Source organism: Macrosteles quadrilineatus, unplaced genomic scaffold, assembly GCF_028750875.1.
Source record: "Macrosteles quadrilineatus isolate MER2022 unplaced genomic scaffold, UCM_ALF_1.0 Scaffold_3__2_contigs__length_128488019, whole genome shotgun sequence".
Lineage (NCBI taxonomy): Eukaryota > Metazoa > Arthropoda > Insecta > Hemiptera > Cicadellidae > Macrosteles > Macrosteles quadrilineatus.
The window spans coordinates 47,301,996-47,316,160 of NW_026542596.1; the positions used below are offsets into that span (position 1 = coordinate 47,301,996).

Sequence of the window (14,165 nt, forward strand, 5' to 3'; positions counted from 1 at the left end):
TATCAAAATATCATACCCAATCATAAACCTGGCTGACAGATGGTGTTTATTCTTTATTGTAAAGTGATTTGTAAAAAACCAGCCAATCTTCACACAACAATAAGGACAAGAATTACTGTTATTAGTCGCACCTTTTTTTGAGAACTACGATTAGGGAATAAAGCATGAAAAGAATATCTCTGGTTCTAATCATTTTGTATTTTAAAAAGCAATGTCAAACCAACAAATTCAAAAACATGCGGTAATTAATAATAAAATATTTTTTTGTTCTTTTAGGCTTAGTAAGTACCCTCCTTGTAAAACAACTTCCACTAAATGAAAGCCTCTAGTGAAAAATTGATGGTTGAAAGTTTTAAATTACTAAGAAAAGTATTAATGATCAGTGCATCTTAGCACATTGTATACATACACATTTATTTAAAATTTAGATAATGTCTAACAAATGAACATTTCAACATTTGAATGAAAACTACACACGTTTGAATCGTACTAAAAGTCTCAAGGTGTAAAAATCATAAATAAGTAGTCAAATAATAGAATATTACCTATAACAAACTTAACAATTACACATAGAAGATTTCATTATTTGTTATCTTTTATCTTCAGTTCTTGAATCGCTTGATTTGAGATTTGAGTGTTTGTACGAGCTGGATTCATCATCTATGAATCCTAAATTCACACCACCCGAATCTATTATGTTTCCTATGCTTTTACTACTATGATTGGAACAATTTATGTTGTTTGCATCAGCTGTGTATTTCACTGGCTGATTACAATTTTTAACTGCGCTGTTTTGGTTTAAGTGATTTAATACTTGTTGCTTTTTATTGTTTTTTGCTTCTTCCGCTTCCTTCTTCTTTTCCAAAGCTGCTGGGCTCAACTTCTTTTTGTAGCTCCCACCAAACGGGTGCTGCAAAAGACAAGATATGTAGCTATTAAATTTGTTCAAACAAAGTTCATTTGCGTGTAAACTTGAAACTAAACATTCTCAACCAAATTACTTTTAACGGAAATAACTAAATACCAAAGAGGTCTAAGGAAATAAAAGCACTGAAATGCATCTTAGATAAAGGAAGAGGGATTGCAGTGACCGAATTGAAGAGAGGTGGTTGGGGGTGGACACTACTATAGATATTGTTGCCTTATGCTCATCACTTAAAATGCTGAAAAGCACCTTGTTAACTGGAAAATATTAATGTTCCAAAACCACCTTATTCTACTTTATTTCTGTTGAGGGTGGTCAAACTGTTCATTCAAAATTAAATTGAACTTAGGTTCATGTTGTTCTTTGGTGAGACCAACAACTTATTCAGATAAAAATATATTTTTCCTACAGTTACCTAACAATGTACATGTTCTCTCACTGATTTGAGAAAGCAAAGTGGCCAATTCGCTCATCAGTGAGACAATGTTAACATTGTCTCACTCTAATTACTTTGTCTCACTCCAGATTTGCAACGTGAAGGCACGAAATAGTGAGCGCGTAACATGCAGACAAGGTTGTATGCGCGCGAAATACGTTGGCAGCACTGGCTGTAAATCAGCTGGTCAGCTGTTGTATTGTTGTATTTGTTACTTCACATTAAATGTCATATTAAAAGTTCACTTCTGTGTAAAAATATGTTACGTTTCTTTACCAATTTATTTATTTTATGGTAACTGTAGGAAAAATATAATGTGCAACTCGAGTGCAAAGTGCAATTGCCTCACTCGAGAAACCATTCCTCGAGTAAGTATTTCTCTCGAGTGAGTCAATTGCTCCCTTTGCTCACTAGTTGCACAAATAACTATTGTCATAGGCCTACATGCGTTGCTTGCGGGTCTAAAGTAGTTCTTTTTCACCCTAGGGAGTAATTAAGTCACCTGTTATTAACTCAGTTGTAAATTTTGATTGTAAGCAATCTACTTTTATCAAAAGTATGTAACGATTGTGTTAATTGGTTGTAGCTAATAACAAAAGGTCAAACTAATGAGAAAAATACAACATTAAGCTTATAGTTGAATTGTTGTCATTAGTTTGACGAATCAATAGTATAATACACTAACACAATCGTAATAGACAAAATGATGAATATCAAAATACAGCTGCTTGTTTGCATTTGCAAAATTGAAAACAAGTTGAAGACGTTTTGAGAACGTTCGTTTTCTTTACATGAAAAATATTTTTGTTTGTAAGTTAATTTGCTTACATTTGATGCAATATGACAAAAATATAGTTCATAAAAAGTCTTTTCAATTTCAACCCTAGCTCATTTTCAGTAAAACTTGAGCTCGGGTCGAAAGCTAGTGATGAAATATACTATTCAACATTCCTTACTCTTACAAATGGATTTGATTATTGGCCAAGCTTAGAACCAGGTTTTTAAAACAAATTAAGGTTTATAATAAATATGAACGAAGCTAAGAATCATCCAACTAGTTCATACCTCAGGAATATCTTTTTCTGAGTGTTTCCGGTTGACTATGTAGAGGTGGTTGAAGGCGTAGTAGAGGCAGCCAGTAACAAGGGTGACTGCGGAAAATATCTGATAAGTGGCTCGTGTACCCACAGCTTTCATGAGATAACCTCCCACCAAGCTTCCAGACCCCTTGCCTGTGAAACAATAACTTGTATTGCAAAGAGAATACCTAATGTTACCAATGATTGCCTCTATGGACAAACGGAACTTTGAATACATTACAAATGCATTCATGAGGAAGAATCCCCATTACTCGACAAATGAGTTTAGCTCCTGGACGATAACCTACAACCAAGAGAGATGAATCCTGAATACCTGTCATATCGCTAGCTTACCTGAGAAAGTTGGGAGTTCAAAAGCTAATAGATACTTTATGGAAGATTACTATAAATATCACTAATCAGTGTAAAAATGTCCCAGTTGCAAGTCAGAGTTTTGACGTTTTCCCCATTTTCCAAAACTCAGCACTCCTCAAACTCGAAACTCTTCCGTTCCATATTTTGCCGAGTTGTGGACTCTACTGTATTTTAAAATCGCGGTGAATCTTAAGTTGATCACTCACCAACTCCAAAGTAGATGCCTCCAAGCAGGCCCTGAATGCTGGAGTCGGTGGTGTTGGTTGACAGTTTAGCAGCGTAAGTGACAGCCGCGGTGATGGCCAATGACGAGGTGATGGATTCCATAGCTTCAAATATCAAACACATCCAAGGGTTGTAGATGAGGGAGTAGCCTGGAATCAGAGTTGATTGTTATTCTTTAGGTACATTTACACTCATCCTGGTCCTAATACTGTGCTGTGAGTGTCAGTGCTATATTTAATCAATTGGTGTAGTGTTTTGTTTGATAATGTGGCTTAGTGATTTACATGTTAGGGGAATTAGGTGGTCTGGTGGTAGATTATGCCTTAATCCCCGAGGTCCCATGTTCAAATCCTGCCAATAACTAATGGATTTTTGGCCATATGATAATACCGCAACCCCTAAGTCCAAGCCTGAGGTAATTTGTAAAACGGTTCCGGACTAGAACTAAGCGTCTTAGGATGTAAAGATTAGACATAAAAAAATATAGCAACTAAATTACGTAACTCACAGTATTATTATTTAGGCTATGCAAAATGCTCTTTGAGAGATGCACCTCTTACTATGCATGGTTAGTCATTTAAAACATGATAGGCAAGAGTTATAATTTCAAAACAACTACGAGCTAAGATATCTTGCCATGTATCAGCTACTGTTCAACAAAGCATAAACTAAACACACAAAAATTAATAACAATATGAACAACAAATACAATTCAGTATTAAATTTGAATTTGAAATTTTACCTAGCAGTCGAATGGCGTAGAATATGAAGCCGATGAAGAGCACATTGGCGTGGCCGATGCGGTCGATGATTGGTCCTGACATAACCAGTAGTGGCAGACCTGCAATGCCTCCAATGGTGATGGTGATCCCCATCAGACTGCGAGAGGCTCCGAGATCTTGTAGTAGCCAGAAGAGGAAACTCTCTATGTAACCCCATGCCGTACCTGCCAACGTTGTAAAACAAATTTGTAAGACTGTACGTGAAAAGTAAAGGTAGTAAAGGTGTATATTTTTGTTTGAGGGGTTATATATATTGAACAGCTGGAAAGCTGAGTGAAAATATGGTGCTTGCCTAGTAGTCAGAAGTTCTCACTCAGGTTCGATCATGAGGAAAGAAAGAGGCTTTTACATTTTTTGAAGCTTGGAAAAAATTGGAACCAATGTATTATTTCAGTTTCATTCTCGAACGAAAAGGAATTACTGTAAATTCTTTAGAGCTTTTACAATTAAATGTGCATCAGAGTTATGAGACCTGCTCAGCAAAATGTTGTTAAGTTTTTACTAACAAAACTTGGAACATCTTAAAAACGCTTCAAGGAACACCAATATGCAGAGAAAAACGATTCACATCAAAAGTCTCTTTACCAAGGATGAAGCATGTGATGAACAGTGCTACAATTTCAACCTTCCTCAGTACTGTTAAAACATCAGCGACCACGTTTTGAGCCGGCGACTTGAACTGCAGATTGATGGTGAGCATCAAAAACCCGCTGAGTATCTTAAGTCCAGCGTATAGGTAGAAGGCAGGTCTGAAACATAATCATTAAACTTCAATGAGACCTCCACAACAGATACGACTTTTCTAAGAAGATGAACTTAAAACTTAAGAAGGTTTTTATAAACAAATGTTGCTATATCTGAATGGTTCTAGGCCTGGATGACATTTGTTATTAGGCTTACAACTAATGATGCAACATAAAAGTTAAAAATTAGATGATAACAAAATCAGGGTTTGGACTGTTCACTTATGACTTCAAAAATGAACCTGGCTCTGTTGTTCACTGCCATGAGCGCAAGAAGTTTCTGCACTTGCCATCACAACCAATTTTATCCCTTTAAACCTTTTTTTGTGTTTTGTTTCTTCAGCTATCCCAAAAGAAAGAGATGGATACACACCTGAAGTCTGTGTATCCCTTGTTCTCACTTGCGTAGTCTATCAACATTCCAGACAGAGGAGAGCTGATCATTCCTCCGATGGAAGCGTAAATCCTCTGGAGTCCATAGTCTCCCTTGTGTTCCCTCAGAATTGCGATCACAGCTCCTGTAGGATAAGTACGGTAAAATAGACGCCTAAGTAAACATTCCACCTGGCTTGGGATCTATGTTTTAAAATAGGGAGTGTTTGAGTAAAAAAAGCTTATTTTTGGGGAAATTGTATAAGCTTTTGAGCTATACTGTGTTTTAAACATCTATATTTGTTACTTACCACACTTTGCTACCATGCTCAACATTTTTATTGACAATAACGACAAAAAACATACAAACATTTTAGGTACATGTAGAGGTGCTTAGTCCGAATCAACAAAATGTTTCTTTCTATAAAATAAAGCTAAAACATTTAAGATAAAGTGAAGAGAAAGTTACCTTCAAACATAGCGAAAGCAGTGCCACTGATCATTCCGATGAACACTCTTACAGACAGGTAGGTCCAGAATGTAAGAGCTATGTCATACTCAACCACAGTATCTTTGTTAGTGCAGAGTTTGGAACGAGGCACAGTCGCGATGCATGAAGCTTTGCAGTCCTCCAGATGTAGGACTGAGTCTGTCTCTAAACTGTTCTCTGGATTCAGCAGTGGCACTAGCACCGACAGTTCATCTGTTGAGTTCTACAATCAGATTAATGGTCTAATAGTTATCGGTCTTGCAGGTTTAAACGAGCAATAACACATGATATGATTAAAACTCAATTTTTGTCTTACTGCAGCAAAAACAGGCGTTTTAAATGCATGCGTTGCGGTTGTAAAGTATCATTTTTACTCTCTTGGAAGTAAAAAGCATTTTTAACCCTAGTGAGTAAAAATCAGCTGTTGTCAAGTGAGTTGTAAATTTTGATTGTAAACTATCGCATGTATCAAAAGTAGGCCTATGTCTTGATTGTTTAATCAATTGTATCTTATTGTAAATAGTATGACATATTGATAGAAATGTACACTAACGCAATCGTAATAGACGAAACAAGTAAATCACTTACCAAACAGCAGTGTTTTCATTACCAAATTAATTAAATTGAAAACAAGTTAGATGTAACTTTGAGAGGTTATCTTAAGATTAACACTATTTTAGTTTTGTAACATAGTTTGTTTAAATAATGGTGCAATATGACAAAAAATATAGTTCATCACACAGGCAAAAAGTCTTTTCAAACCTTCCTTGCTCATTTTCCGACCTTGGCTTGGCCTCGATTGTAAAGTGTGAGCTCAAGTCGAAAAGAGTCAATCTAGGCCCTGGTGATGAAATATGCTATATTTTGTAAAGTTTTTAAATTTTAGTTGCTTTTGAAGAATTTTGTTATGACTAAGTGTATTTTATATTTTATCTTATTGTCAGGACCACGTAAGTTTGCAGTTGGTGGCAGCCAATCACAAGACAAGGCTTGTGCGACGTTGCCACAAGGCCCGTTGACAACACTAATTAAAATATACTAAGCAATATATTAAAATCAGCTGGTATTAACAGATTTGGCAACACCGCACAGTTCTCATTGGTTCATTCAAAACCATATGGTAAATAGGCTCCTCCCTCAACTGCAAACTTACGTGGTCCCGACAATAAGTGTGTTTACCCAATTATAGTATTATAGTCCTTCTTTGTTTGTATATGTTTTGCTCAAAGAACTACAGGTAATTTATTTTAGGTAGCTATGTATATTCAAATATGTACAACTCACACACTATGTGATGACTGACAGAGACTTAAGAGAAAACAGGAGTTTCATTTTGAATAAATAAAATGTCAAGGCAAGGCAAATCAAAATTAAATAGTTTTCATTCCCAGAATTATAACATGAGCATTAAAAAAACAAAGGGACGATGTGTTAATTAGTCATACTTGTGCTGTTTATTTGTTTAACAAATCAAATTTATTTATTTTCACTGTTATTATTTGAGAGGAATTCAACACAAGTTCTTGTTATACTCTGTAATTGTTATACTGATTTTTATTATTTGACTACTCTGAATTTTCTTTTCTTTTAAGGATTTCCAAATGTTTAAGGTAAAACTTATCAGATTTGTAACATAAGAGTTTAGTTGTTGAAAAAAAAAACATCTAGTGTTGTCTGGAAAAGAAGTATTTATACCAATTAAAAGAGAAAAAGTGGAAAACTTACATCGAGTCCACACTGAACATCCATGAAACCATTGACTTTGAGTGGATCCTGAGGCAACATTGATGTCTCAAAGTCTGTTATGTAAAGTACTTTCATGTTGGCTGGATTGGAGCTTGGTGCAGATTTCACTTTCAAGTCGATCATTCCTCTATGTATATTGATAGGGTAGTTCACGGACTCTTCAGGATGTTCTATATGGCACGAGACTATTTCTGTTGCATTATCAACATTTTCCAAGGAGCAAAACAATTTGTGGAATCCTTTTGTAGGAAAGAAATATGTGGTTTCAGTGAGTTGGCGAACGGATGTGGGGAAATGTGCTTTGTTCTGCATGAGTCTGTGATTTCTTTTGTCGTCATCTTCGGGCCGAGGGGAACGGAAAAGAGGGAGATCATCAGCATGGAGATAATAAGTGATCTGTTCAACATTTCCTGTTGAAGTGTCTTTGACCAAAACAGTGTAGTTTCTTGTCCTTAGAATGGTTGTTGATTCTGCCTCAATTGTTTTTGGTCCTTTTGACACCTTGAATAGAAAAAGAGATTCAGTATTAGTCGTTAAACTTTGACTTTAACTCACAGTAAGAAGTCAAAATGAATCCATAGTCACTTGTAATAACTTTATGGTTTGAAATACTTGTTGACACTATAGGGGTACTGATAGGCTATTAGATAATTATCTTACTTTAAAATGTCACGTCTCAAGTACAGCATCTAAAACAGGAGTTATCCATGGATTAAGGTCTGTCTTGAGTCATAGCCAAGCGAGCTTGTAGAAAAACACCTTTTATGCGTTTAGGGGCACCCAAAAGTGTTACTCATATAATTTTACAAAAACAATACTTTCTCCATATAGACAGGCTACTATGTGGAGGGAGAGAAAGTAAAAATGTCCAGCTACTGATAACTCTAATGCAGTTTATTTTGAATTTCGGTATTTCTGTACAATCCAAGGTATCTAAAGCTTCTAGCATTTTTTTCCATTTTATATAGGCAATTGACAATTTTTTACATTTTTTAAGAGAACAATGAATAAAACTATCCAAAAAGAGTATTTAAAGTTACCAGAATATTATTTTACCAGATATTAATGGAGAAAACAGCATAATAGGGAGGTAAGAAATATGTAGGCCTATAATGATTATGATGTAGTAGCACATGCGAAAGCAAGGAGAATAAGGTGGGCAGGACACACACTACGGAGAGCGAATGGGATTCACTATTAAAGGAAGCAAGCCTAGGAAAGCCAGAAGAGAAATGACCATTAGGAAGACCCAAGAAGAGATTGTGGGATAGTGAGAAGATGTCAATGATGTCAGAGAAGTGGGGACAGCCATGGAAGAGGCAGAAGATAGAGAGAGATGGAGAGCAGTTGTTGGTGCGGCCAAATCCCGCCTTGGGCATTAATGACCATGGGAGTGAGTGAGTGAGAGTTATATTACTTTCCAGGCCTCATAACTTTTTTTAGTTACTCAATCTAGTCATATGGTATAATTTGTTCAAATGTTGTGCTCATAAAAGTTACAGAGTTCAATTTTAGTGTGAAGCGAATGGAAGAAAGAATGTGTCAGTTTGCTGAAACTGTTAATTAGCTCTAGAAAATTCTTATGATAACTCACCAAAGGGTGGAAGTCAGATGCATGTCTGGTGCAGATGAGACCACAAGCTTCTAGTCGGGCCTCCAGCTCTACGCTGTCATTGCTACTCTGCGTGCGCAGAATGGACGGCAGCGCCATGCACGGATGTGGTTCAGCTAACGTCAAGCTCAACATACCTTGACAAATGCTGCTCGTTAATTGATATTAATTCTTGCAATAGACACCCTCTTAAGCAATCCTGGTTCAACTGCCTCAGCCTTGATAGAGGTTCCTTTATCCATCCTGAATTTTTTAACTATCTAATTAAACACGGTGTAGTTGAATGAGCCCCTGACTGAATGTGATACAATAAAATTATTTTCTTCTTCTTAAGTGTTTCTTACTGTGATTGTTGATGTGACAAAGATTACATAGTTTACAGTAAGTAGACCTAAGAAACTTGGTTAAAACTACAACAGAAATCAGAAATTGCTTATTTGTAGCTTCATTTAACCTTGCATTTGTTCATCCACATAGACTAAAACCTGTGAGTGAGACATATCCAGCAAAGCAAGGGTGAGCTGGTACACGGGAGTGAAGTGTACTGGTAAAAAGTAGAGGTAGGTACCAGGATCTGAACTCACAACATTGCTGCCTTGGGCCATAGTCCATGGCGCTACCGACTGAGTAAATGACTCACATATGTCATCATCAGCACCATCAGTGGCTCAATCCCATTGAATTTGTGGGTGTGTGCACAAAATCCCTTAGTCTTCCTTCAGGGATTCTTGAGTTTTAGGACAGACTATAGTGGAAAGCCAAGTTCTATACTTGGTCAAAGCATCTCAAACATTTGGCAAGGGAAATATGGGTAGTATTGGTAAGATTAAAAGTTACAGCACTGCTTGACCCAACCAAGTACATCAGCTGTTGTGACTGCCTCACCTTCAGCGTTGGAAGGACAAGACACAGCCAACACGGATCTGTCTGGGTAGGTAAAGATGATACGACCGACCGGTACCAGCAGCAAGAACAGCGATGTCGCCCCTCCCAGCGCATTGAACAGCGACAAAATGTACTGAAACATATCAGTTACTATAGCCAGAGTCTATTGCCGACCAGCTCTTTAACCTAAATTACAAAAGTTCTAATTTATGTTTAGATGTTTTTATACATTCAAAAATGATAAGTGTGCAATTTCATGGTGCGACTTATCCACCACCGGCGCCGCATCACGTTTCGCAGTCGTTCTTTAATTAATGTTTAAATTTTTCTTGCGTGCTTTTGTGTGTGTAAATGTCTACATGTTTTTTGTAAAACCATGACGAACTCAACACCGAGGGATGTTTTATAAAGAAGCTAGCGTTCAACAAACCTGAATATGTGCCAATAATAGGCATGAAATGGCTGTAGTTTCATAAAACTACCGAGGATCGGAGACAAAAGCCAGGTAATATAAACCTTATTAGTGATAAGTGTGCAAATAGAATATTTCCTAATAATAACGATAATGTACAAAGAGAATGTTCATGTTTCTGTAGATGAAACTAGGTTAATGAATGAGAAATATATTCACAGTCAATGTACTAGAAAAGGAATTACTTGGACTGAAGGGACGTATAACCTTGTAAGCTTAGCCTATGTTAGTTAACCAAAACCCTTAAAAAAATATAAAATCCAAAATATAGATGTATAATAGGGACAAATCGTAGAGCCACGAGAATTGAAATGATGGACAAACCTACAATAAAATAAACCACAAGTAACTCTTTTGTTATGTGTGTAGAACTCAAAAACCAAATAAAAAGATTTAAACGTTTTTGTTAGGTTACAATGACATATTGTATACTTTAACAAATTGTGAGAAAGCTGCTAGCAAAACTTCTAATGCATATGCAATTAAGCATTTAAACAATATTCAACTAAGCAAATTATCATTCAGGTACAAATGCCCTTTGTGTCCATTTTCCATACTGCGACATCAGAAACAAATACAATAGAAGTAAAATATTACAATATTACGAATTATAACTTTAATGACACTATAGTTGCATGCTCCTAGAATTCAGTTCCATTATCACAAGAAGATGATACTTTTAAAATTCTCCTAAATTAATAAAAATTGTAAACTTTTAGAAAAGTTTTAACAAGGAGTCAAGTCTGAAACAGCAATTTTAATTTTATTTCTCTGAAAAACTGTTATTTAGGTCATACTCCTGACAAAATGTGCCATTTCATGACAAGAACAGTTTATTTCCACTTAATCATTCTTTTCCCGTTATCGCAGAATAAGAACACAAAAGCCTCAAAATTCTCACACTCTCCGGGGTCAGTTCCAAACAATTATGTAAGGACATTGCAGCGAGAACTGACCAAGGGAAATGAACTTGGCTAGTGAGCCGTGGAAAAGGTAATTGGTTTGCTTCGACGGCCATCATCCATTCAGCGACTTCCTCTTGTCTCCACAGTGGCTCAGCTTAAGTAACCAGAGTATACAAACTGTACTAGACAACTCACTTTGCTTTCTCTCTTTTACGTGTTAACGAAGTTAAACAATCATTACTGTGCATTGAACCATTTCAAAGTTTATCTGAAATTATTTCGGTTAATGATGATCAAACATTCAAACAACACCAGATGGAGATCCATATGATCAAGCAGTTTATAATGATAAACTGATAAAAAGTTTATTGTCCAACCAAAAATGAATGAAGTTATTTTATGAACAACATAAACCCCTATAAACCATTCTAAATTTTAATACAACTCATATAAATGAATTTTAGGAATTTTTACTGATTTGATTTTCATTACCATTGGTGAAAATAAGAAAATACAATTGAAAAAGAAATTTCAAAAAAATTACATTATGCTGAGACCTTAAGAGTTGGCAGGAGTCAATCATTTTGCATTGTTGTTGAATGTCAGATTCCAGGCTAAACAGTGGTTGTCCGAGCGCCAATCAGCAAAAACATGCGTTCACGTTGAAGGATATTAATCATGCACCGTAAGCTTGATTACCAAGCAGAAAATTTTATGTGATTCTTAAATATATTTTCCGTGTGAATTGCTTTTCGGATTTCTAAAACTTTTGTTTTAGAGGTTGAAAAAATCACAGTTTAAGTCGCTCAATATATTAATGTAGTTTGACAAAATCTATAATATTAAAACGAAAAAGGGTTTTTTTATTTCACGATTCTGAATCAACCACTCGACGGATTTTCATGATTTTTGTGTTGAAAGAAAGATAATTTTGAGAACTAGGGAATGTCGAAGCCATAATTTTAGTTTAGGGTCCCAGTTATTTAGAAATTAAGTTTTAATTTTTGAAAAGTCTAGCAGCCGACGCTAAGATTCTAAACTAGCTTTTGGTGTAGTAAATTTGTTTAACATAACAGCTGTAAACATTCAGCGTTTGTAACACATATTCAGCATTTGGATAAAATTAAAAGACATACTAAGGGTTGACTTATTTATACTACGTGTAATGCTAATCATTGATACGTTCAATTCTTCGATAAGAGGATGACAGATTATTTAAATATACTAGGATGTTCAAAGGATTTTTTAAATAAATCTTTGCAATATTCGGTTTGTTTTAGCTCAACATAATTTTCTGTTAACTAACAGCTGGTTAAATATAAAAATGCTCTGTATAACTATGAGGTTATTTTATTTACTCTGATTCGTCATTGATTTTTAGGATATAAGTAAGATTAGTAGACCACCGAGAAAAGTAACACCATCGATGTATACAAGTCGAGGCTCTGTACACGAGTCTTAAAACAAGGATATGCAAATTATTATACTGCTCAACTTTTTTAGGAAAGGGTAGGAAAATCCATTTTTTACACGTTTTAATTCATCTTGGTTTGTTTACAATCAATGTTTTTGAATGATTAAACTTTGTTTGGATTAGGCCCGGAAATATTGATGTCATAAAGAAGGAGATCAAAAATCCTCAGGAATACAATTTTAAATTACCACCACAACCCAGACGGGGTTAATCCAAAGATAGGCTATACAGATATGAATGACATAGATTGAGCACAACGTCATCATTGACCTAGGATTCTGCAATTAGACTAACCATCCTTTTATGAAATCTAAAAAGTTGTTTGGCGTGTGTTTAGTTGTGGTTACGTTTGGAGGCGCTGAATATTTTATAGTTTAAATAAATGAATACGGGGAATTACCGTGTACATTGATTCAATGTGGGTGGTTTAATTATTAAGTATATTAGAACTGATAACGAAATGGATAATAGACAATTTATTACGTCACTAGCTTTACTACCGTGTTTTACGTTTTAAATTCCTTCAACATGTGACCAGTTCTTTTGATCAAATGAATATTAATATTTTATTTTTGACTCAGCTGTTTACCAAAACAAACTATATGTTGTTGTTTTTACTTTTCTTTGTTTATTTAGCAATTGATATAAAGGATATGTGTGGACGATTCGTCCACACAGGACACCAACGTTATAATTATGTGTACTGTGAATTTTGTTGGATGTTTTCGTTTTATTTTAGGGAGTTTCTATTCAGACCTACTGGAAATTGTGCATAGTATGAGTAATTGTATTGTGGTGATATTGATTATGGAAGAGGCAGGTATGCGATGGAATTGGAAGGTGATATCGTTGACTAGGCCTTATACACTTTCTCAATTGATAATTACTCTTTCTACTGTAGGCTGCTATAAAATTTTTCGATATACGTGTTAGCTAGCTGTTCTGATTTATACACACTTTTAACTGACTACTCCCGTACGTAGGACGGGCTAACACCTCGTAATAATAAAAATTAAAAAGTAGAAAGCAAATCACATCTGCGGTTTCAATAGCTTTAAAATGAGATATTTTGTGACTTTTTATCTTAATAAACAATGCCGTAATATGCTTTGACCATTAACATTGCCATTATGGACAGAAAATCCAAGATGGCCAACTCTTAATCAATTGAAGAACTAGCCATCATATCTGTTAAAAAAAATTCAATTTCAAAATTTTTACGTGAAAGTAAAAAAAAAACAACTAATTAATTATATTATGTTTTAAGAATAAAATACAATTTTTATAATTACTTGCATTTAATTCTCATATGTTTTTTGCATGTCCCTGTACATAGATTACTTAGACATTGACATCAGGGAAGATTGTAATTTGATAACAGTGTCTATTGTTTCAAGGTGGACACGGAGGTCCACTAATGTTTCTCTTCCGATGGACCTGGACCTTGATGCACGGTTATGTTTCAAACTAAACTATTATTGCTGACATTCAGATTGGAGTTAGTAATAATTTAGAATAATTTGACTCTGTACTAAAATAAGCTGTAAGAAATAATTTATATACGTCACAAAGCAGTTTATAACTTTACTGAACAGCCCACAATCGTTGACTTTGGGATATGGTATTGAAGTAGACATTCTATAT

At 35.1% G+C, this 14,165-nt stretch overlaps 1 protein-coding gene across 2 annotated transcripts in view; it reads right to left on the reverse strand.

Moving 5' to 3' along the window:
• Positions 1–178: 178 nt before the first annotated feature.
• Positions 179–14,165, reverse strand: part of LOC128990629 (uncharacterized) — a 48,676-nt gene continuing 34,689 nt past the window's right edge. For both annotated transcript variants that reach the window (XM_054413103.1, XM_054413104.1), the window contains exons 4-13: positions 9,671–9,803; positions 8,768–8,922; positions 7,153–7,674; positions 5,407–5,650; positions 4,939–5,083; positions 4,408–4,571; positions 3,783–3,986; positions 3,022–3,189; positions 2,427–2,593; positions 179–910 (exon numbers count right to left, since the gene is read on the reverse strand). In XM_054413103.1, the coding sequence (XP_054269078.1) occupies positions 590–910; positions 2,427–2,593; positions 3,022–3,189; positions 3,783–3,986; positions 4,408–4,571; positions 4,939–5,083; positions 5,407–5,650; positions 7,153–7,674; positions 8,768–8,922; positions 9,671–9,803 (2,223 nt within the window). In that variant the 3' untranslated portion in view covers positions 179–589. The remainder of the gene's footprint in view (positions 911–2,426; positions 2,594–3,021; positions 3,190–3,782; positions 3,987–4,407; positions 4,572–4,938; positions 5,084–5,406; positions 5,651–7,152; positions 7,675–8,767; positions 8,923–9,670; positions 9,804–14,165) is intronic.